The sequence below is a fragment of the Sinohyriopsis cumingii genome, chromosome 4, assembly GCF_028554795.1.
Source record: "Sinohyriopsis cumingii isolate HCF-2022 chromosome 4, ASM2855479v2, whole genome shotgun sequence".
NCBI lineage: Eukaryota > Metazoa > Mollusca > Bivalvia > Unionida > Unionidae > Sinohyriopsis > Sinohyriopsis cumingii.
In genome coordinates this window covers 101793542-101818555 of record NC_142964.1, presented here as the reverse complement: position 1 = coordinate 101818555, position 25014 = coordinate 101793542, and the positions used below count along the sequence as shown (strand labels likewise).

Below are 25014 nucleotides of genomic sequence, written 5' to 3'. Positions count from 1 at the left end.
GACATAGAAAACTCTATACACAACACCAATATATGGTGGAGGCATATAATATATCAAGAAGGGTAAATGCTTTCACAAACAGTCACAATAAACATAATTAACGCAAAGCAATACATTTTCATCAACTTACCTCTCCTGAACAACCGACTCCACATGAGCCTTGCAGAGGGAAATCAGACCCTTGTAAATATCTACAGACATTCAAGGAATCAAATTTGATAATTCTGTGAAAACAACATAAGTTTTAACCTGTTCTATATTTCAATATGTATATAACAAATGATTTGTGTTAAAGGTCATTTAATAATTCCATTTTAGAATTTTAAAGATGCAAAATCCAAAATATACAGTAAAATAAGTAATAACTTAATTGCACTGTGACATAATTACATTTATTTAATAGCATAATCATAAAACAATACAGGAACAACACAATATGAAAATAATGCTTTGACCAGCAGGATCTATATATAAACAAAAATTACAATGGCACATGATTAACACATCTTATTATTTTTTTCTCTACTAATAATGACTAACATCTGAGCTTAAATATTGCATGATGAGGTTTGGATATTCATGAAGTTTTATGAAAACATTTCTTGGGGTTAAATAGTCACAGCCTGAATAAGAAAATGACTTCCATCTCAAATGAGAATATACATTACACTTTCAAGTCAATATATATAAAATGTTAAAGTTTCCTATAAATATCATTGGTTCCAAACTTAAACCTGTGCGTAGACAGAGGTCAAAGATGCACATGTTCCTTGCTGCAGCCATGACCATGAGACAGTGTGACATGATGTGATTTGGATTGTTAACATAACTTTAACAATTTTTCAGTCATATTAATACGATGTCTGCAATGTGGCAGTTTATAGTGATGTCTAGCACTGGGGCATCATGCCGCAGACATATAGCATCATGTCCCACCAAGTCACATTATCCTGACACCAGGCCGACCAGTCCTAACACTAACCTCTTAATACTGAGTGCCTAGCGAGGCAGCTGTTAGTACCATTTTGTAAGTCTTTGCTATGACTCGACAGGGGTTTGAACCCACAACCTACCGCTTCCGAGGCAGACGCTCTAACCACTATGCCACTGGAGCAGTGATCATGAGATGGGACATGAGACACACCGTCTAGTCATATTTTATAACTGATTAAAGCTTCATTAAAATATCCTAAGTGATTTGAATAAAAATATCTTAAGTGATTTGAATTAAAATATCTTAAGTGATTTGAATTAAAATATCTTAAGTGATTTGAATTAAAATATCTTAAGTGATTTGAATTAAAATATCTTAAGTGATTTGAATTAAAATATTTTAAGTGATTTGAATTAAAATATCCTAAGTGATTTGAATTAAAATATCTTAAGTGATTTGAATTAAAATATCTTAATTGATTTGAATTAAAATATCTTAAGTGATTTGAATTAAAATATTTTAAGTGATTTGAATTAAAATATCCTAAGTGATTTGAATTAAAATATCTTAAGTGATTTGAATTAAAATATCTTAAGTGATTTGAATTAAAATATCCTAAGTGATTTGAATTAAAATATCCTAAGTGATTTGAATTAAAATATTTTAAGTGATTTGAATTAAAATATCCTAAGTGATTTGAATTAAAATATCCTAAGTGATTTGAATTAAAATATCTTAAGTGACTTGAATTAAAATATCCTAAGTGACTTGAATTAAAATATCTTAATTGATTTGAATTAAAATATCCTAAGTGATTTGAATTAAAATATTTTAAGTGATTTGAATTAAAATATCCTAAGTGATTTGAATTAAAATATCCTAAGTGATTTGAATTAAAATATCCTAAGTGACTTGAATTAAAATATCCTAAGTGATTTGAATTAAAATATCCTAAGTGATTTGAATTAAAATATCTTAAGTGATTTGAATGGTATTCTCATGACAAGAATTCAAGTTCAAGTAACATTTTCCTTTCTTGTGAACTTCAGCAACAGGTAGGGGGCAAGGCAATAGTATGTGACACACCAGCTATATACAATATATAATTATATAAAGTTTGATTAAAAACCTTCAAATATTCAACATATATACTCCAGACTAAGGTACCAGTTGTCAAATTACACTCCCCTTCCACTTGATCTTCACCTTGAGGTAGATGTTTGGTTATAATACTCAACATGCCATCTAGTCATACTTGGACAAAATTCCATTAAAATATTGTCAGTGGTTTAATACTCCAGATAAATGATATAGTTCATATAATGACATTTTCCCATACCATGACCTTCATCTTAAGGCAGTGGGTGAGTGTATGGTATGTGACACACTGTTTATTCATGATATGTGTGTGTGTGATTTGGATTTTCAGTGTAGCTTTAACAATTTTTCAGTCATATTGCTAGGATGTCTGCAGTGTGACAGTTTATGGTGATGTCTAGCACTGGGGCATCATGCCACAGACGTAGCATAATGTCCCACCCACTCACATTATCCTGACACCAGGCTAACCAGTCGAAACACTAACCTCTTAATGCTGAGTGCCATTAGTACCATTTTTATAAGTCTTTGGTATGACTCAGCCGGGGATTGAACCCACAACTTCCCGCATCTGAGGCGGATGCTCTAACCACTAGGCCGCCTGAGCAGTTTAACCATGACATATATTTGAGAAAATGTTCACAAAAATCTTTACAACCATTACAAACCAGACAAGCAAATGTTAGGGAATGGACGGACAAAAAAAATCACATAACATAACACAGTGAACATCACATTAAATGCCCACCATGTTTAATAATTATCCATGCTGTTAACTAAATTTGTATGTGTAAACCATTTTTCTTGTTGCAGCTGCAGTGGCCTTTAACCTTCTGGCTCCAAAGCTGACAGACTTCTTCCTTGCTCTAAAAGGATGTCATCCAACAAGTTTGATCTGTTCTGTATTGCACAACTAATGTTAATCTGCAGAAACTATTTTTCTTCTTTCAGAGTGACTGCAACCTCTGACCTTATTGAGCCCCAAATCAATCAGATTCTTATTCACTCAAGTGCAAGCCATTCATAAAGCATGGTTGATGTATATGATGCAGAACTGATGTTACTACAAAACCTATTTTAATTCATTGTGTCACAGTGATTTTGTTTGAATTTAACCTTTGGACTCAAAAAGTCAAGAGGGTTCTTCCATTCACAAAATTTGGTAACCACAGGTGATGAAGAAAAAGTTATCACAAACCACTTCTTTCATAGTGACCCTTACCTTTGACCTTTTAAGCAGAAAATAAATGAGGTTCTTTCATTATCCTAAGTACAAGCCATTCACAAAGTTTGATAACGACAGATGGTGACAAGCACCATCTACTGTGCAGAAGTCATTTTTCTTCTTTCAGCCACACTAACCTTGACTTTCAAACTATGCTTCTTTATTTCAAGCACAAGCCATCCACAAAATTTGGTAACTGTAGATGGTGCAGAACTCAAGTTATTATCAGAAAATAATTCTTCTCCTTTCAGTCAGTAACCTTGACCTTCTGATATTAAATTTGTAGGGTTCTTCTTTACCCAAAGTGCAAGCTATCCATAACTGTAAATAGTGAAGAAGAACTCAAGTTACTGAGTAGAAACCATTTTTCTTCGTTCAGTCAAACTGGTAACAGACTATAAGATGGACAACATCAAAACCTAATACACTCCATCTTATGACAGGCATATAAAGAGCAACAAAAATTATTTGTAGTGTAAGGATACTGACAGAGTACATTCCCCCACCACTGTTGCCCACCTTACTGACAATCTCAGACTGAAATGAAACAAAATAAATTTAGTTTTACAAGTAAATAAAGTAAAAGAAAAGTAAATATGTAAACTTTTGTTTGACAAGAAACAGATATGTAATGTCTTGTGTCATCACTTAATGACAAGTCACTCACATTTGGCAAGAAAAGACCTAAATAAATTGAAAGTAAAATGCTTTAACAAAGATGTTAATACAGGGTGTCAATGTATGAAGAAATGGAGGGACACACACAGAGACAATGTTGAGCATGTGCCAAGGCATGCTCAGGGTAACCACACTTTTTATAAACAAAAATGTCCAAGTCCTTTCCTGGAAGTACTAGATACTGTCATTGTTCAATTATGACCCTTACTGAATAGAATTTTTTAAAAAACTTTCAGCTTGGAAAGCATGTATTTTTTAAATCAGAAGTTTTTTAAAATCTATGTTGAGACTCTCCAATAACATCCAAATTGGATTTATGTCCATTTACTATACCACATGAGTAACACAAAAAACAAATATAACTAGTGAAATTCATATACATCTATGTACAGCTCATTTTAATTTACTGAATAAAATGTGAACTTTACTCTGCTTAATTGCTTATGTTAGTATGAAGAAAGTTTTTTTACGAAAAGGGTTATTTGAAATTTTGACAAGAAAACTTAAAATTATAAACACTTGAATAACAGAATGACTAATTTTCTTTTTATAAAAATATCAACTAATGCTCTGGGAACGTTTTTACGAGCACTCTTGATTGGGATGAGTGAGTTACAAGAGACACTCATCCCTGTCATCACTTAATGCAGTACACTGATCACTATTCAAGCTCTTTATAAAAGAAAGCACTGGCACCCAATGAAAGCTTGATACTACATGGGTTCTGAACCTTCTGTAATCACTCTGAACAAAATATTTTCACTTTCTGAACTCACTTTAGTATCAAGATTGTCATTGATGTCTGCATAAAAAGTATAGTCAGCTTTCTCTGTGTCATGTTCTGGACTGAAAACAACAAGGCAAAACTGCAAAAGTAATCGAATCTTGATGTACACCAGATGTTAAGCCATGTCGAGCTTCAGAACTGTTATGGCTAGAAAATACACATAGTTATTCGCAAGAAGTGAATCTGCATGTATTGGGCCCAAGGATAAATAAACAGTAGAGTTTTCCTCAGCTCTGTTAAGTTTGCACAGTCAGGATAAGTTCTTTTCCTGAGCCCTGCTTACATCTTCTTGCACCTTAACATCTGCTTTCAATGTAATCCTTCTATGGAGTGTATGTTTAATGCAGTCATTGTAAAGGACACTCAAAGTATGGGATTCTTTATTAAAAATTGTCCCATCAGTTGGTAGAGTTCAAACCTGCATTCAAGGTGGATACTCTAACCACTAGGCCATCAAAGCAGTCCCATAGAGCAGGAGGACATTCTCCCTTCAACTTCAAGCCTGATATTATGAATGAAAGGCTAGTAACTGCAATGTCATTTCCTGTACAAGTCTCTACATTTGCAAAACTTCAACTACAAATAGGCTGAGTGCAGTCTGTGCATCTATGAGTGCACTAATCCTCCAATTCAACATAACTGTCCCAACTACAGTAAAACCTGTCATGAGCGACCTCTGCTATGAGTGACCACCTGTCATTTCCGACCACAATCATAATGCATGGATCGATTTTACTATATAAACGCTCTGTTATGAGCGACCATCTGCTGAACGCGACCAGTGACCGTGATTTCTTGGCAAAATATGCATTTTGACACTGCTATGAATGACTGCATTGCCAAAAAAAAACAGACTGACACCACTGACCTTAACTTAATCCTTTGTAAACACTAGGGCTCGGGATAAATGTAGTATGCAAACAAAGTGCACATTAAATAACACTACAGTTGAACAACCATATATCAAGATAAACACCTCTAACCATCATTTAATCCTTTGTAACAAAGACTGCATAAATAGTAAAGATTGCTCTAATAAAGTATTTAAAAAGAATTTGTCTTGATACAGTACCAGTTTTGTGAAATTTACAACTCCAGCATACAGTGTCATTTGTAAACTGCAGTATACCAGACTAAAGTACGTCACTAACCGCCATTGTAGTGTCGAAGTCATGTGAATAGCCAGTAAGAGTAACATCAAAGGGAGTAATGATGGATATACGCAGTCAATTTAGAGGTTTGTATTTTTTCTTTATCTTTATGAAAACTCAACAAAACGCTGGTAGTCCTTATGTCCCAGTGAGAAATTGTTTGAAAGGGCTTCAGTGTAGGTTTGAGTACATCGTTTGTCCTTCCAGTTAATCCATAATGCCTGGAGGGTGAATGAGCTCGTTGTCTTTAATACTATTAAGTGAGAATCATTTCCAGATCTTTTTAAAATTATTTTTTATTTCTTTTGTTAAGTGTTTCACCAAGCCACCATCTGTTTACCTGGGTGCAGATGGTCACAACCTTTGTTTATCGAGCTATAACGCTGTTGATTTAAACTTCGTCTCAGAATAAATGTATTGTTTCTTGATGAGTTAATTATGTCTTTTGGTTTCATTCATTGGTACATAATATATATTTATTCCACATTTCCCCAAAACCTGATCAAAACCGATAGTCTTTATAACATCAACACTAATAACGATGGCAGAACCTCCACTGAAAAAAAGAAAAATTTTAACACTGGAAGAAAGGATTAATGTCATTGAAAGAAATGAAAAAGGGGAGACCGCTCACAAAATAGCAGTCAGCTTAAGCGTCGGTAAAACGCAAGTTCAAAATGTAATCAAAGACGAGGAGTCCATTAGAAACGAATGGCAGAAAGGTGCACAAGCACAGCGGAAATATGCCAAGGAACGACGGACAGTTTATGGAGATCTAAACGAGCGAATATGGGAGTGGTTTTGTGTTGCAAGGAGTAAAAACATACCAGTAAGTGGAAAGTTGATTCAGGAAAAGGCAATAACTGTCTCAGCAGAACTGAATTATGATGACTTTTCTGCATCAAATGGATGGCTGGAGAGCTTCAAAAATAGATACAATATCACAGCAAGTGTGCTCAGTGGAGAATCAGCTGATGTGAATTTACAAACGGTTGATGACTGGAAAAAAAGACTACCGACCATCACAGAAGGGTATAACTTATGTGATATTTTTAATTCTGATGAAACAGGACTCTTTTACAGAGGACTTCCTGACAGGTCCCTAGTGGTGAAAGATGATGTTCGCAAAGGAGGGAAAAAAGCAAAGGAGAGGTTGACACTACTGTTAGCATGTAGTGCAAATGGAGAAAAACTGGACCCCTAAATTATAGGCAAATCACGCAACCAAAGATGTTTTACGTCATTTAATTTAAGATCTGTGGGTGTTGCCTATGAATCCAACAGAAAGGCTTGGATGACATCAGACATCTTAAGTAAATGGCTTGTAACTGTCAACAATAAAATGAAAAGGAAAAATTGGAACATTTTAATTATTGTAGACAACTGCAGTGCACACCCAGATTGTCAGTTTAGCAATGTAAAACTGGTCTTTCTGCCCCCAAATACAACATCTAAACTACAGCCTTGTGATGCAGGGATAATTCAGACTGTCAAAATTCATTATCGGAAGAAACTGCTGCGACACATTCTTTCCAAAATGGATGAGTACTCTATAGCAACTGAAATATCTAAGACTGTCACTGTTCTAGATGCCATGTTATGGATCAAGTCTGTGTTGGATGCTCTGTCTTCATACACCATTGAAAGGTGTTTTGCAAGTGTGGCTTTTCTTTAAGTGTTGAAGCCATAATGCCAGAGAGCGAAGAGAGTGAACAAGATGTGCATCCATCAATGGAACCTCTTCTCAATGGCATGACATTGGAAGAATATGCCAATATGGATCACAGTCTAGAAACTTCTAATGTATTCTCAGGGCCAGACTGGGAGAAGGATATTCTTCAGAGAGGTAAATCTGGTACTTCTCCAACTGCAGACAATGATAGTGACAATGAGTCATCTGTTGGTGAAATTCTGCCTCAGGTTATTTCACATTCTACAGTCATAAAACATATAAAAGAGATTAAAGAATATCTTTACAACAGGGTGATCCCAAAATTTTGCTTCTTTGCTCAGAAATGGAGATACGTGTTCAGACCAAACAGCTGAGTAAAACATGTCAACAAAGAAGTATAATGGATTTCTTAAAAAACAAGTGAATAAGTGTATAGAATAAGATATATACATCATATCTAACTGTTCATTTTTTGTACATATTAATGTGATGTTGAAATATAAATTTTATTCTCGTTGTTTGATAGATGTATATCTTTATTATATAAAGATATTTTGAGAGGAATGCATGCAATATTTAACAAGATTTATGAATAAAGGATATGATACATGAACAGTGAGTATGGGTATTATTTATTTTTCAACAATGCTAACTATTGACCCTGAAAACCAGTCCATTTTCACACACCTCTGATGAGAGACCACCTGTCTTGAGAGACCGATTTTGGTTGGCAGACACTGTGTGGTGAAGTACTAAACCCTTAATGCCAGCAAGGCATATATGATGTGCACCCTTGCTGACTTTTAATCTCTTGCACTTCAATATTAAGTCACCAATGTTCAACCGAAATGACAGGATTGACAAAAGCAAAGGGAAATAACCTGTTAAGTACTCAGTTTTAACAAAAAAGAAATCCATTTTTAAACATGCCAACAACACAAGTACAATATGCCAATAAGACATCAAACAACAAGTGCCAACAAGACCTGAGTACAAGGTCAGAAAATGATGTCACCTAACAATTAAATCAGTATTTGAAAGTAATGATGCCAAACTTCTAAATAATCAATACTACACCAACTTTCTAGACCAATCAATTGACTTTAAGTTGATTATCTTGGTTATCAACAGTGCTGATCATACTACAGTGAAAGCTTGAACTGGTAAACATCAAGTTGATGGATTGCCACCTATCAAATATGTACAATTTCACTGGATGATGAGAAGCATTGTTATTTAGCACACTGATATAACCAAATTAACAGTAACTTTCCCATTTTTGTTCTAATTTACTATTGTTAGTTTATTCAACATCACATTAAATTGTCAAAAGTAACCAGTAATTATATTTTCTGTCTTGAAAATCCAATTACCTAACTCATTTAAATGCATAGGTATTAAAATAACAAAAATAGTGTTTGGTTCATTGCTCACATTTATAGTGTCCTTGTTTGTAGCATGGCCTCAGTTCATGTACATTGAAGATTTTAACTTGTGCTGAGATACATCTCTTGGTTCAAATCATAGGCATGACTGCATTAAACATCAATAATATTACTAAAATACAATAAAGAAGTCTCAGAAATAATGCTTTGAAAAAAAACTGCAATAGTAACAAAGTAGCAGTTTTGCTTCGATGTACATCAACTGTGCTAATATTATGTATTAAAAGGCAATAAAAGGTGTCATGTTGTACAACAAAGGGGTACCAGCATCTGCTTCTGACAAAATTCAATCTTTACCAAAGCCAGTTGCAATGTTAAAACAATTAACTAGCTTGGATTTCTCTCAGAAAGCAAAAGAAAATCCACCAAATATAATCAAAAGGAGCAATAAAAAAAATCAGCTTGTCAAAATCAAAAGTGAAATAAATAATGTGGAAAATTAAGATAGTGTGTTAAGCCAAAACACAAAACTAAAATGGATTGATGATGATCCAGAATATCTAAGTCAGAATTTTAACCTATATTTTGCTTACACTTTAAAGAACATAAGACAGTTACAAGATTATCATCTGCTGCATCTGTATTTTGTGAATCAATGACCAAAGCGACATAGGTGTAGTGTAATGTATCATCTATAATTTGACAGTCACTATTGGTGCAGATTAATAACTTACTGAATCTTCTGAGAGCAATGCAAGGTACTGTTCCGTTACATTACGTGTCAAGCCAACCTCCTTTGGTAATGCTTGAAGAATCTGGAAAAAAAGAAAGCAGAAGTTTAATTCAAGAGGTTAGCTGGTGACAAACGTATTGCTATGAGTCTATGCTCTTAAAAAAAGTACCAGAAAAGAGTGAATACAACAAGCTTTGTAAAATTTAACAAATAATTTATTTCCCAAGAATACAAAGTGAAAAATGAGAAAAAAGAACTTTGCAAATTAACTCCAAAACTAATCCAAGAATTAAAGACACAAGACCTAGTAATAAAAAGTCCTGAATAAAACTCCGGTCAAGTCCAAAGAGATTTAAAATTGATGGTGATGACATGTCTGTTATAGCCTACAAAGTACTGATGTGTCAACAGTCTCTTGTTGAATCACAGAAATATTATTCCAGGTTTGAATTCAGTATAAATTTCAGTGAATATCTTTATCCAAGAATTTTATCAGAGCAATTTTGTATTTCCAGAGAAAATAAAATTCAGCCCAAACTGGTCACAACATAATACAACTTAAAGTGCAAGATGTTAAAGCACGATTGGTAAAATCCTCATTAAAACTAAAACTAAAAGACAAACAATTAAATCAAATATACATAACAGTATGTTTATTGCACAATCTGTGATAACATAATCAGACCAGTAACAGGCCAGAAAAATTATATGACCTATCGTATCTAGAAAAAGTTATGCAAATAAAAAGAAGAAAAATTTGATCTTGTGATGTAATTATGACATAGTTCTCTTATTAAATAAAAATATATAAACACAAACAATCAAAAGGAATAAATTAAGACAAATATGAGTATTTATTATATACTTACGTGTGAAATATAAGGATATATTTTTCACGTTACAATAAAGGCATGAAAAAAGATTATTCTGTCAAAAAGTCCCTATATTTTCACATGTGAAAATATAAGATTTCCCATTATGCCATGAGATGTGTGATTGTGTGTGCCCACAAAAGTTGTACCAGCAGGAACAATAAAAAGGAGTACTTTGTGAGCTAGAACAAATAAATAGAAACTGCCTAACATTACAGACATGGAAATTAATCTCTGATAAAGAAATGTGACCAGATGCCGTTTGCATCTCTCTGAAGTTATTTCCCTTATTTCCTTGACAACAACTTTAAGCCCACTGAAATGCATTGTTAAATCAGATTTGCACTGTTTTCAGATTGGGTCAAATCGTTGACAAAATGACAAATATCTAATTCACTGTGACAGATTAGGTCAGTCCAATCCTACCACTTTCTTAGGTTATATATATTAATATAATCAGTCTACGAAAGTGCCATGAATTTAAGAAAACGGGCTGGGGGTGATCATGTTTTAATAGAGAATGAATTTAATCTTCTAAACTTTGAATCTGGAGCAAGATTGGTAAATAATAAAAAGAAAACTGTCTTCTCTTATACTGGATATATTTCATCTTGTGGTACCAAAATCAATAAATTTTAACTTGTGGCTCTGCCACTCAGTAAAATATCACATTTTTGGTACCACACAATCAAATATATCTGGTATTAATGTGGGGAAAACAAATATCCTCTATGCAACATTTGCTCAAATTATTAACTCATTTGACAGTGAGGCTCATTTAAACAGTTGTATAGAACTGGACATTTAATTTGTCCGAATCAGTGGTGTATCAGTGTGAGAAAATGCAGTGATGCTGGTCAATCTGGCTTCACAAGACAAATTTCTTAAATAATTTTCTACAAAGTCATGTATTTCTTTGTCAAAATTTTTGAGTTTATAAAAACTTTCGATGCAAAGTAAATGAAAAACTCACATTACCTTTATTTTAAACTTACTTTCAATGTAATTTTGTTCTATCTGAAATATTCATTTTATCTCCTATATGTAAGCATACGAACGTGGGTAATTTTATGCCATTTAAGATGGTGGGGAAAAAAATCCTCCAAGAATACACTGGACAACAAATTTTTACAAAAGTCATGTTACTGAAATAAAATTAGTCAATTCTTATCAATTTTTATGTGCTGAACACGAATATGACAGTCAAATTGCAAAATTGGCTCTAGTTTTTTTGTAATCTGCAAGAAATTAATGTTTACATAACGAAATGCATTCCAATAGTAAAAGGTCAACTGTAATAGCCTACCTATAAAAAATCAAGTCATTGACTACATCTTAGATTTCTTCGCCTGTCTCTTGTACAGCTGTTCGGGAGCATCTCTGAGGAGTGTCCAGCAGTAGTCAGCCAGCATTGTAGTGGACCATTTTCCCTGGTATCTTTGTTCCATTGTTGCGATATCTTGATGAAAACGTTCGCCGTGTTCATCACTAACAATACCACAGTTGCTAGGAAAGAAATCCAAATGGGAATGAAGGAAGTGAATCTTTAGAGACATATTGCAGCCAAGTTTCTTATACTTCATCAACATGTCTTCTACTAGTTCCTTATAGTTTTCTGCCCTAACATTTCCGAGGAAGTTTGTAGAAACTAGGCAAAAAGCATTCCATGCTTGTTTCGCGTCACCTTCCAGCAAGTTGTTGAACCGGTCATCTTTGAAAAGCTCTCGAATCTGAGGACCCACAAAAACTCCCTCTTTAATCTTTGCTTCGCTGAGTCGAGGGAATTTTTCATGCAGGTATTGGAATGCTGGCAAAGTCCGGTCAATGGCTTTCACGAAGTTCTTCATCAAACCTAGTTTGATGTGAAGGGGTGGTAGCAAGATTTTCTGAGCCTCAACCAGAGCTGGGTGTTGGATATTCTTCTCTCCAATGGCTACATTCTGCCTGTGAGTCCATTCCTTCCTCATGTAGTGCATTTCCCTTGCTCGGCTATCCCACTCGCATAAGAAACACATGTATTTTGTATATCCTTGCTGCAGTCCCATTAAAAGGGCAACTACCTTCAAATCACCACAGAGGTGCCAGCTGTACTTGTTATACTCAATGGAATTCAGTAGCTGCCTTAAGTTATCGTATGTCTCTTTCATGTGGACAGCATACGCTACTGGAATAGATGGAAGAATGTTTCCATTGTGCAAAAGCACAGCCTTGAGACTCAGTTTCGAAGAGTCCACAAATAGTCTCCATTCTTGTGGGTCATGAGTGATTTTTAAAGCATTCATGAGGCCCTCAATATCGGAACAGAATATCAGATTACTTTCCTTTCTGAAGAAAGGCTCCAATTGCTGGTGGCGCTTTCGATATGCAGTAATTGTGACATCTTCTTCTAGAAGATTCCATTGTTGGAGTCTTGATCCTAGCAATTCTGCCTTGTTCTTTGATAAGTCCAAATCACGAATCAGGTCATTTAGTTCTTCCTGTGTTATTCTGTGTGGGGTTGATGATGCACCACAGTGAAAATCTGGATCACTGCATGCTGATGGACCAGGAGAAGAACAGGTCGACTCACCTTTGTCTTCGTCAGATGAATCAAGAGAATATTCTGCTGGAGGTTCTGGAATAGGAAGTCCCTCACCATGTGGAACTGGTCTCAATGCAGACGGAATGTTTGGGTAGACTATTCTCGACTTCTTTCGCTTCGTTATTCCGCCGGAAAGAGGAGGAACCAAGCAGAAGTAACAGTCATTTAGGTGGTTGCTTGGCTCTCTCCACACCATTGGGACTGCAAACGGCATTGATGACCTTTTGCAATTCAACCACTGTGAAAGCTGTGTTGTACATGTAGCACAGCATATATGCGGAGCCCAAGGCTTGTCTTGGTCACCAACCTTGCATCCGAAGTAAAGATGATATGCCTTCTTCACTTGAGAATTGATACTTTTCTTCTGGTTGGCAAATGTCACTTCCCCACAAATATAGCAAAAATTGTCCGCGGTATTAACACACTTTCGAGGCATTACTGTTCTTTATTGTACGTAAATGGATAAAATAATAAGTTTTATGTAACAGTAGCTTGAACTGTCTCGCACAACGTCTAAAATATTTTAAATGCTGAACCTATCTGATTGGGCTTTATATAGTACACTGCTTACATCAGCTTCAGCAGCCGCCTGGCATTAGTATAATAGGCCTACACATGTATAGTACACTGCTGACGTCAACTTACTTCAGCAGCCGCATGGCATTAGTATTGCACTGCATCAGAAAATGATGCAATCAACTGTGGATGATGTGAGCATGATGGTATTATGCAATGTTACATCATTATTCCGGATGTTGCTGCAGTCCTACTGGAGAAATTTACACAGTGAAACATAGAAAATGAGGTATATGAATATCTTCAAAACGAGAGCCAATACAAATTTTTCACGGTTATATTCGTGTTCGGCACACCAAAATACTACAGATTAGGGCCTTTTCAAGTCAGTAATGATTTCACTGTTGACCAATGATATCAAAGACTATTACAGTTTTAACAATTTATTCACATGAGATTTTGGAGAATAAGTAGAAAAGAGCTGGAAAGCTGACAAAAACTTGCTCATTTTGTTTCAGTACTTTTTAATTCATAATATTACTTTACAAAAATGTGTAAAAACAATTCCATACTCGATTGGAATGATCATGGGGCATAATGCTAGTGAAGTAGTCTTGATCATCCGTGGTGTTTTTGTCCCCAAGAGTCATTCGTGGTTGCAAAATCACAAAACTATGGATGATTTGAAAGCTGAAATATTAATTGGCATCCATTTTGGTGTCATGGGTGGATGCTCCTCTTCTGTGTAAAGACCTATTTCTGTAGCTCAATATTGCCCAAGATCTTGATCCCATTTCAAATCAAAATAATGACAAGGTAAGCTTCATCTGGATGTTGAATAACTGTCCCTCAAACTTCAAAATTTGGATGAAAGATGTGAACAGCAGACATGCCTACCCTTATAAAATGTTTTTCAGGGATGCCACCACCAAAAATGAGGGACAGAGCATGAAAATGAGGAACATAAGAATGTTAGCATGAATAAACATAATTCTCTCAAAACATCATTAAATACCAGTAATGCATATTTATGATAAATATTTATGTATAAAACCCAGTACCCACCTATTTAAAATATATACAAATATACAAAATTCTAGTCCAGAACTAATCAATTCATCCTATGGGACCTGTAGTAAGCACTTTTCCAGTCCTGCAGCTCATTTTCAGTGTAGATCCTGTTTTGATATTAAAAGTACCTCTACAGTTTCTGCACTCAATTTACTCGCTGGGGAGAAAACTCGCTCACAGTGTGCAGATGAATGAGGCATTGTCATTAATGGAAGCATTATTTTTGGCAATATTTTGAAGACCGCTGTTCCATCTTCCTTCAACTGGCTGACAGCAAACCAGGTTTCATCGACTCTATTTCACAGATATGACTGAATATCTATGGACTTGTAATTGTGCCATTTCCAATTTCACATCTGCTGCAGTCACTTCCTCAGGTAAAATACTGAAAATCTTTCAAAGAAATAATCCAAAGATGCTATTTTAGCTTCTAGTTGCAATGCTGGATCCAAAAATTCAGCATGCTTTAATAAATCGTCTTTAAGGGGCAACTTGACTATAATGTAATCTGCTGATGTTTAAAAAAAAATTCTTGCCCCATCATAAAAATCTTGCAGCCTCTGTTCTCTCAGGTGGACCTCATCTTTTCTAGCAATAATGTCTGTTGCAGGCTGTCCAATCAAAATATCTTTATCCTCTTTCAGATGGTGATTAACTTCAAACTGAACTTCTGTTACAGACTGATAAAGTATAGATGAAGACTTCACAAACTTCAAAAGAATGCTTTCAAGAAGCTTTTCAAGACGTCTTTTTAGCACATGTATTAATGCTGCATCGCACTGTAGCTCTGTATTCACATCAACATATGGTTTTGGAGCAACTACCAAGAAAAGACATACAAGGCGATTTGTTGGAGAAGAGATGGTGTGTCTCAGCTTACTTACTCTTTCTTTTAAAGATATGGATGATGCAGAATTCTCTTGCTCTTTGGAAAATTCATGAAGAGGGTCACAGTTGTCCAGAAGTCTTTGTAAGCACCTGTCGATGCTTAGCCATCTAGTTGCAACATGTCTTAGAATTTTATTTGCTTTTGTATCATGTAGAATCTGCATATCTTTGAACACTGTTTGCCATTTACTGCTTTGTCAAAATAATAATATACATCAATCAAAAGCTGGTCAACATTAAGTGGCAGACATGCAGCACCTGTTTCTGCCGCTATATACATCAGGTGACACACACAGCCTGAAAGACATAAATTGGGTTGCTCTTTGATCATAAACCCATAGACTCCTCTGTCCTTCCCAACCATTACAGGGGCATTGTCAGACCCATGAGCCAAGCAATTCTTCCAAGGAATGTCATGAACTTGTAATTCATTCTGTATCAGATTGAATATTGCTTCACCTGTTGCAGAGCCTTCACAAACAAGGATTGAGAGAATGATGTTACTGATGATGATACTGGATCAACAGTTCTGATAACAAGAGGAAAGATGTTGATGTGTCCTTGATCACTGCTTCTATCTGTAGAAACAGTGAATGGGCAATTCTGCATTCTTTCAACTAATTTTAATGTAGTATTGGCTGCTATTTCTTTAACAGTAGCAGTTCCTTTTGATCTACCACACTGAAATCATCTAGCAATGTCAGAGTCACTAAACATAATTTTAAAAGCCTTTGAAAATGTATCAAGTGCAATCATAGGCAGATTGAGTTCAGTAATAATATCTACTAACATAACTTCAGCTCTAATTACATCAGACTTAGGCATAGAAGATGAAGTTGCACTAGATCCAGCCGATAATGAAAAAAGACAACAATTTTCTTCGAGCATTTAACTTCTTTTTCAAGATCAGAATTTCTTATTCCTGAAATGTGTCTGTGTATATTGAACATTCCTCCAGGCTTTATTGAAAATTCACAATAATAGATGTTGCAGAAAGCATTTGTGTCTGCATTTTTTTCCTGGCTTTATGAATTTATACTCCTAAGTGTATTCTTTATGAAAACATTATCAGCATTTTTTTATGTAAGTTTTGAATCACTTCCATCAATATCCAACTGCTTTTTAGAAGCCATGAATTTTTTGTCCAGAATCAAAAACAACTCATTGTAAACAGAATGTAAAAGAATCTGTGAATGTAGATGTTTGTATTAGAACCGCCTCAAAACACATGTGTTTGCAATGGCTATTTTAAACCATCACACAAGCAAAGATTTGATAATTTCCTGTTCTGGTTAAAATTGGCATCCACACTGCCATTAATTGCCGCTTTAGTGGTATCCACTATGTTGATCTGTGCAAGTCAAAACAAATGATTAAAATAACATTTTCAAATAAGAAGTTATCATCAACTCAGTTCATTTTGAAGAAGTAAAGATAATCATCTGCACTGCCTAGGATGTCAATTTTGCACCAAAATAGTCTATATTTTCAACTTATTCACCATTCACATCACTTGCCTCTTCAGCACTGACCATCATTTTTATTTTCATATGTTAAAATTTTGTTTTTAAATAATTTTTTTACCAGTTTCGATGTTTTCTAAGCTAATGCTGTCAATGCAAGATATAGCATTTATGCAAATTAAACCTTTATTGTCGTTTTTAAAAAAAGACTGCATGTAAATTAATGACATTGTTGTTGTAGAGTTTAATGCCATTTTTCAGCACAAGATAGGCTATACATGGCAGCCAGTATAAATGGTGGAGGAAGAACCAGGAAAACCCCTGGGAAGAACCACCAACCCACAAGAAGCTACTGGCAAGCTTTCTCATATAGCCACATTGGCCGAGCTTGAGACTCGAACCCACACAGAAAGAGGTGAGATGGCAATGATCTGTAACGAATTAATGATGCAATAAATGGTTAAATGCACACTTTTGTGAAATGAAAACATATGAACAGAATAATAATGTGTCTGAAAAAGTGAAGTAGGACTGGAATCTTATCTCGTATGAACTAGGCTAAATATTCACAACCTGCAATAAAGCAACAATTTCATCACCTTTCTTATTCAAAGACAAGAATTAAAACATACACAACTCCCTCAAGAACTCATGCACAGTGGAATCCAAAAACTAAAACTGTACTGTAACAAAGAAGGGGATGCCATCCCCACTGGACACTGAGGAAAAACCACTGGGTTTGGGGTGTGGGAGGGTGATGGTGCTGTTTAATGGCTTAATATTTTTTATATAATCGTACTGTGAATAATTTTTTATAAATAGCTTTTTTTTAAATCAAGTTGTTCGCCTTTTTTGTATAAATTACCTTTATTTTCAAGATACACATTATTTCGTTGCAAGTAGCAGTGAAAAGTCTTCCCATCCTTGAGGAAATCTCTGAATGCCATTATTTCATTGCAAGTAGCAGTTAAAAGTCTTCCCATCCTTGAGGAAATCTCTGAATGCCATTATTTCGTTGCAAGTAGCAGTGAAAAGTCTTCCCATCCTTGAGGAAATCTCTGAATGCCATTATTTCATTGCAAGTAGCAGTGAAAAGACTTCCCATCCTTGAGGAAATCTCTGAATGCCATTATTTCATTGCAAGTAGCAGTGAAAAGTCTTCCCATCCTTGAGGAAATTTCTGAGTGCCAATCCAGGCCCTAAATTAAGTTCACCACAAACTCTGGAATTCACTTCTCCATTATGAATCCTATCTCTGAATCAAATCTTTTTAATTCACCAAGTATTCATTTCACTTGGATGCCTTGCTGTCTTTGATAACATTTATGAATTAATAATGGCTAATTTAAGTTAGTTTAGTTATTTTTACTTCATTTGACAACTGAAATGAGTTGACTGACACACAAACATGACCTCCAGCTCTTACACAGGTAGGATTTTCATGTCTTTGAACTCTTATTTTAGTTTACCCCTTATCTGATTTGATACAAACAATAAAACTAATGTGATAATATAAAGCAGGTCTTCATTTGACTGAGTGTAACCATACAATAAATAACTCTGTAAGTCAGAGATCAAAACGGTTGGCACTTAATCTGGTTATCACAGTAATGCATGCAGTCATAGCTGTGATAGTTGAATGAAATTATGTTTGAACACAACAGGGCATATTGCATTTATGATCATTACAGTAAAACTGAATTAAAAAAACATAACAAAATCCAACTCTGATCCCAAACAAAAACCCTCTAATTGGTTCTAAAGGTCAACCTGAGCCATGAGAGATCCTGGGTCATGTTATAAGCTTTATCACCTTCAAGCAGGTGAGTGTGTGTTGTGTGATTTGGATTTTTTTAATTCAGCTTTAACAATTTTTCAGTCATACTGCTATGATGTCTGCACTGTGGCAGTTTATAGTGATGTCTAGCACTGGGGCATCATGCCACAGACATGTAACATGATGTCCCACCCAGTCACATTATCCCGACACCAGGCTGACCAGTCCTAACACTAACCTCTTAATGCTGAGTGCCAAGGAAGGCAGCTGTTAGTACCATTTTTATAAGACTTTGGTATGACTCCTCTGGGGATCAAACCCACATCCGAGGCACACATTCTAACCACTAGGCCACCAGACTGGTTCTCAGGCAGGTGAGCCAAAAACCATCCATTTAGAGCAGCACTAAAAGCCTCTAAATTTTTCAGTATGATATAGTTCTGAACCTAAAGAAGATAAATTAGGTGAAACAAACCTCTGTGAAAGATACTGGCATTGTTACAGGAGCATGACTGGCCGATTTCACCTCACTTATTCTCAGCATGGTTCTCAGCACTTCTGAAGCTTTCTGTGATGACAAAGTACACATTATAGTTACAATAATATTTACTAACATTTTCAAGAAGCAAGGCCATGTTTATTACACATTCAAAACATAAATTTTTTAAAATATATAAAAAAAATCATGCACAATTTGAGTTCCAATATGAGCAAAAGAATGTCCATTGAAATTCAAAAGAGGCTATTGCGTAAGTGCTAAATTCAAAAGAAATTTATGTAAACAATAAAATCTCTATCTCCTGCAAGCCTTTGCAAGCAACAGATTGAAATTATTCTACAAGTTTAATAAATTTCATTTGAAATGACCATCAATAGAGAAAAATAAAATTTTGTCTGACCAAACCACAGAACAATGAAATTATTGAAATACATTCATATGTCTTGGTTTTTATGACAATACTTCACATGATGTTGTGACATATTTGCAATGTTTAGTTTTCTGCTTATGCTGGCAAGGCAGAAAGTCATAATTTATCAGTGTGTATTTTACAGGCATACAGTAACATTATAACTAGCTTACCAGTGTACATACTACACACATACAGTAATAGTATAACTAGTTTATCATTGTGTATACTTTAGGCATGTAGTAATATTATACCTAGTTTATCAGTGTGTATACTTTAGGCATGTAGTAATATTATACCTACCTTATCAGTGTGTATACTTTAGGCATATAGTAATACTATACCTACCTTATCAGTGTGTATACTTTAGGCATATAGTAATATTAAACCTAGCTTACCAGTGTGTATACTTTAGGCATATAGTAATATTATACCTAGCTTACCAGTGTGTATTTTACAGGCACACTGCAATATTATACCTAGCTTATCAGTGTGTATACTACAGACATACAGTAATAGTATACCTAGTTTATCAGTGTGTATACTTTAGGCATATAGTAATATTATACCTACCTTATCAGTGTGTATACTTTAGGCATATAGTAATATTATACCTAGCTTACCACTGTGTATTTTACAGGCACACAGCAATATTATACCTAGCTTATTAGTGTGTATACTACAGACATCCAGTAATAGTATACCTAGTTTATCAGTGTGTATACTTTAGGCATATAGTAATATTATACCTACCTTATCAGTGTGTATACTTTAGGCATATAGTAATATTATACCTAGTTTATCAGTGTGTATACTTTATGCATACAGTAATATTATACCTTGCTTATCAGTGTACATACTACAGACATACAGTAATAGTATACCTAGTTTATCATTGTGTATACTTTAGGCATATAGTAATATTATACCTACCTTATCAGTGTGTATACTTTAGGCATGTAGTAATATTATACCTAGCTTACCAGTGTGTATACTTTAGGCATATAGTAATATTATACCTAGCTTACCAGTGTGTATACTTTAGGCATATAGTAATATTACACCTAGCTTACCAGTGTGTATACTTTAGGCATATAGTAATATTATACCTATACCTAGCTTATCAGTGTACGTACATTAGGTATACAATAATATTATCCCTAGCTCCTCATTGTGCATATTTTAGGTAAACAGTAATGCTATACCTAGCTTATCAATGTGTATACTTTAGGTATATAGTAACAATAAACCAAAATAATGAAAACAGCAACTGAGGTAGAAGATAAATGATGTAAAAAAAATTTCACCACAGCCTCTGAATGTTGATGATGCTGATACCAAAGTTGTGACACAACAGAAAACCTTAACATATTCAGGCTACAAACTTTAGGCATTTTAAAACATTTCATATTTAAAGGATTCAGGATCTTCCAAAGACTGAAAATCAATTACACAACAACAAGAAAGGCTGTAGTGAAAGGAAGGCTGCACATGCATGTAAAGTGTACAACTGATTTTCAAGCTACATGACCAGAAGAATCCTATAAAATATGAAATTCAATCATTACAATTACACATAGTTATAATAATGAATCATAAAAAATAAGCAACTAAACTATATAACAACTATTTATAAATATTGTCAAGGCAAGTGAATACATAAGTAGTTCCTTTCTAATGTTATTAACTAGTAACCATAAGTTTTAGCTCTCACATGATAAGATTTTAAGGAATTAACAAAGGCTTGGTAAAATTCTGCAACTATATGGCAATATTATACCAAAGTCTCAGACAAATACAGCAAAATGATGTCAAAAATGTATGAGTTTCAGATAAATGCAACAAATTGTGTCATTGATTTACAAGTTTCAGGTGAATACAGCAAACTGTGTCATTGATTTACAAGTTTCAGATGACTACTGCAAATCATGTCATTGATTTGCAAGTTTCAGATCAATAAAGCAAATAATGTTGTTCATTTACAAATTTCAGATGAATACAGCAAATCATGTCATAGATTTACAAGTTTCAGATGAACACATCAAACTGTGTCATTGATTTACAAGTTTCAGGTGAATACAGCAAATCATGTCATAGATTTACAAGTTTCAGATGACTACAGCAAATCATGTCGTTGATTTACAAGTTTCTGATGAATTCAGCAAATCATGTCATTAATATGCAAGTTTCAGATCAATAAAGCAAATAATGTTGTTGTTGATTTACAAGTTTCAGATGAATACAGCAAATGAAATATAAGATTTACATGTTTGAAATGAATACAATGAATGATGTCATTGATTTACGAGTTTCATGGTCTATAGCAAATGTAGATGATTTACAAGTCTCAGATGAAAACAGCAACTGCAGACAATGAGTTTCAGAGAATGCAGCAAAAGATGTATAAGATTTACAAGTTTCAGATGAAAACAGCCAATGATACTGAAAATTTATGAGTTTCAAATGAATAAAGCACATGATGTAAATGATTTAGAGTTTTGGATGAATACAGCAAATTTAGATGATTTATGACTTACAGAGAATGCAGCAAATGATGTTGCAGACTTATGAGTTTCAGAGAATACAGCAAATAATGTCAAACATTTATGAGTTTCAGATGAATACTGCAAATGATGCTGAAGATTTACAGGACTCACGGTACTAATTCCACTCCAATGGTAAACATATGGAAACACTGTCATATTCAAAATTCAATAACTTAAAATTTATGGGTGCTGATAATGACACCTATAATTTTTCGTGCACATCTAACCTTGGTGCAAGCTTATGTGTGGAGAACACCATATGACCCGCGGCAATTTGTTTACATACATGTGCATGAAACACGTGTTATTGATTCTGCACCAAATGAATCAGGTGCTACTTTCAGAATTGAGTACTCCTGAGTCAAGCCTGTAAAAATGCTAAAATTGTATCAGTAGAAATTTGTCAATATTTTTTTTACATTACATATAGGACAAGCTCTCAAAAGATATTTTTCCTAAAATTTTAATTTTCATTATTAACCAATTATGGACCACCAAACCTGTAAATGCTCTATCATTTCTTCACCCATTTCTAGACTGGTTCACAGTTCTTCCATATAATTAGTACCGTGTGTCCTATAACCAGATTTATTTTTTTTTGAAAAAGTCGTATTTTACTCCTTGATATTAGAGCATAATTGTAAGAAAGAATTGGCCATGCTTGTGCATGGATAATAGTGCAATAGCATTTTATGTGATACCAATATCTATAGTTAAATTGCATCCGCATCACATGTTGCTGTGTTGTATTGTACTTATTAATGGCTTATTCTTGTTATTAAAATAATTGTTTTCTGCCTTTGTATCTTCATGTTATCTTTCTATGGCATGCATGCTACACAAAAGAAACACAAGCATGCTGACATCAGCAAGTATGACATCACAGGGTATCAAATTACATGACGCATTGTATTTTCATCTCTCACTGGCTATAAGACAAGTTTTAAATGTTTTAAATTTTAAAATTGCATTTCTTTTCTTGCTGACTCTCACAGAAATAAGATACAGTGCATCCCTATTCACATCAATCAAACAAAACAAATAAGTGTGCCACATGACAGGTCAAAATGATAAGAGGCCATTGCCCTTTTGTGACTAAAACAAATACACACACCCATGAAGCATCAAGAGATGCTGACATTCCAAACTTATTTAAACTATCATCACATGTGATTCATGACCCCCAAATGTTAATAAAAAGGTATAAAAGCCAACGAAGAGTTCCATAAGCTTTATTATACTGAATAATTAAATAACATAGTGCTACTTTTTAGTATAAAACTATGGGGAAGGGTGAATAAGCAAAGAATAGACAGAGTAATTTCTTCAAGCCTGGTAATGTTCCCCACAACGGGGGTGGAGGGGAATGTGTATCAACCCAAATAACACATCAACATGAGGTATGTTACATAAGGACAGCAAGAGACAAATTTGAAAAAGCTATCCAAAGTTCCTATAATGCTGACATTGATGTTGGAGACAGAAAGTGTATGCACAAACTGTTATGACTCAAGCTATTAAGTATGCTGGAGGTGGAGAAATGTGTGAAAAACTTTGCTATGCCAAGACAAGTTCATGTCTCTATGCAATATGCAGACACTGATAAAAATTGTCACTGAATACACTACTTGTTAAATTTAAGTAATAGAATTGAATTGCATATTGAAGTTGTCTAATACATAAATATATACCTACATTTACCCAAAGCTCATAAAAAGTTAAGAAAAAGTCTCAAAATCATTACTGTGGCTACTTTCCACTATAAGCAGTGTTAAATTACTTACTTTTTAATATAAAGCTGAAAAAATGCATACATTATTGAACAAAAGAGAAACAAAGCAAACATTGCAATCACTCAATTACAGTCAAAGGGGAGGTAACACACCTTGATTTGGCAAACCAAATAGCAAGCTCTAATTTACAGCTAAATGATTCCTTACTATTACTTGATGGTAAGAACAGAGCAATGTAGGTTTAATAAATAGCTTTTGTTTCAAATATGAAACCATATTTCTGACATGAAGCTTGTTTTCATTTATTCACAACAACATATATGGTGAACAAAACCCATATCACTTAGTGCACGCAGTAATCAAATGCTGAGATTTGGAATAATGTGTTCTGAGACCACAAGTTGCAACACCCTGAGTATAAAGGTTTTCTATCATGGGACTTGGTACATGAAGAAAAAAGAGATCTGGTTTGGTGGGAGAGAGCAGTATGTTCACCATGCAGTTATACATCAAGAATGTTTCAACTGTATGAAGGGAGGTTGGGGAAGAAAAACTGCCTGTGTAAAGAATGCAATACAGATAGGACTTTTGCAGACTTATATTGGGAATGAAGGGTTGAAAACTATTATTTTAAGTGAAAATGTCCCACCCTGCTCCCTCAACAAAAGGAATGCAGAAAAGTTCCAATACTGTTTGCCCAAAAATGTAATGTACCAATATGAGAAACATGCTGAACATAGAATAGGTGTCAAGGAGTTTAATTCTAGGATAAGAAATAAGACCGGTATAATTGATATTCAATGTGACTCGACATATAATAATTCAATTTACAGGTTGAGGCAATGCAGCATGTGCAGTTTTGTGCACAGTCCTTATTTTTACAATGTTCTCTGCTTTGATCTGCTGAGTGTGTCTCTAAAGTTAAATGATCAGTACTGATACATAAGTGATTGTGACATAAGTGGCTTACATATAAAATCTACCCCACCCCACCCC

At 34.4% G+C, this 25014-nt stretch overlaps 1 protein-coding gene across 1 annotated transcript in view; it reads right to left on the bottom strand.

Annotated features, from left to right (window-relative positions):
• Positions 1-25014, bottom strand: part of LOC149801789 (DNA-directed RNA polymerase III subunit RPC3-like) — a 78962-nt gene that overhangs the window by 16603 nt on the left and 37345 nt on the right. The window contains exons 6-9 of the mRNA XM_089956137.1: positions 19307-19399; positions 9665-9745; positions 3743-3794; positions 131-191 (exon numbers count right to left, since the gene is read on the bottom strand). Of these exons, the coding sequence (XP_089812263.1) occupies positions 131-191; positions 3743-3794; positions 9665-9745; positions 19307-19399 (287 nt within the window). The remainder of the gene's footprint in view (positions 1-130; positions 192-3742; positions 3795-9664; positions 9746-19306; positions 19400-25014) is intronic.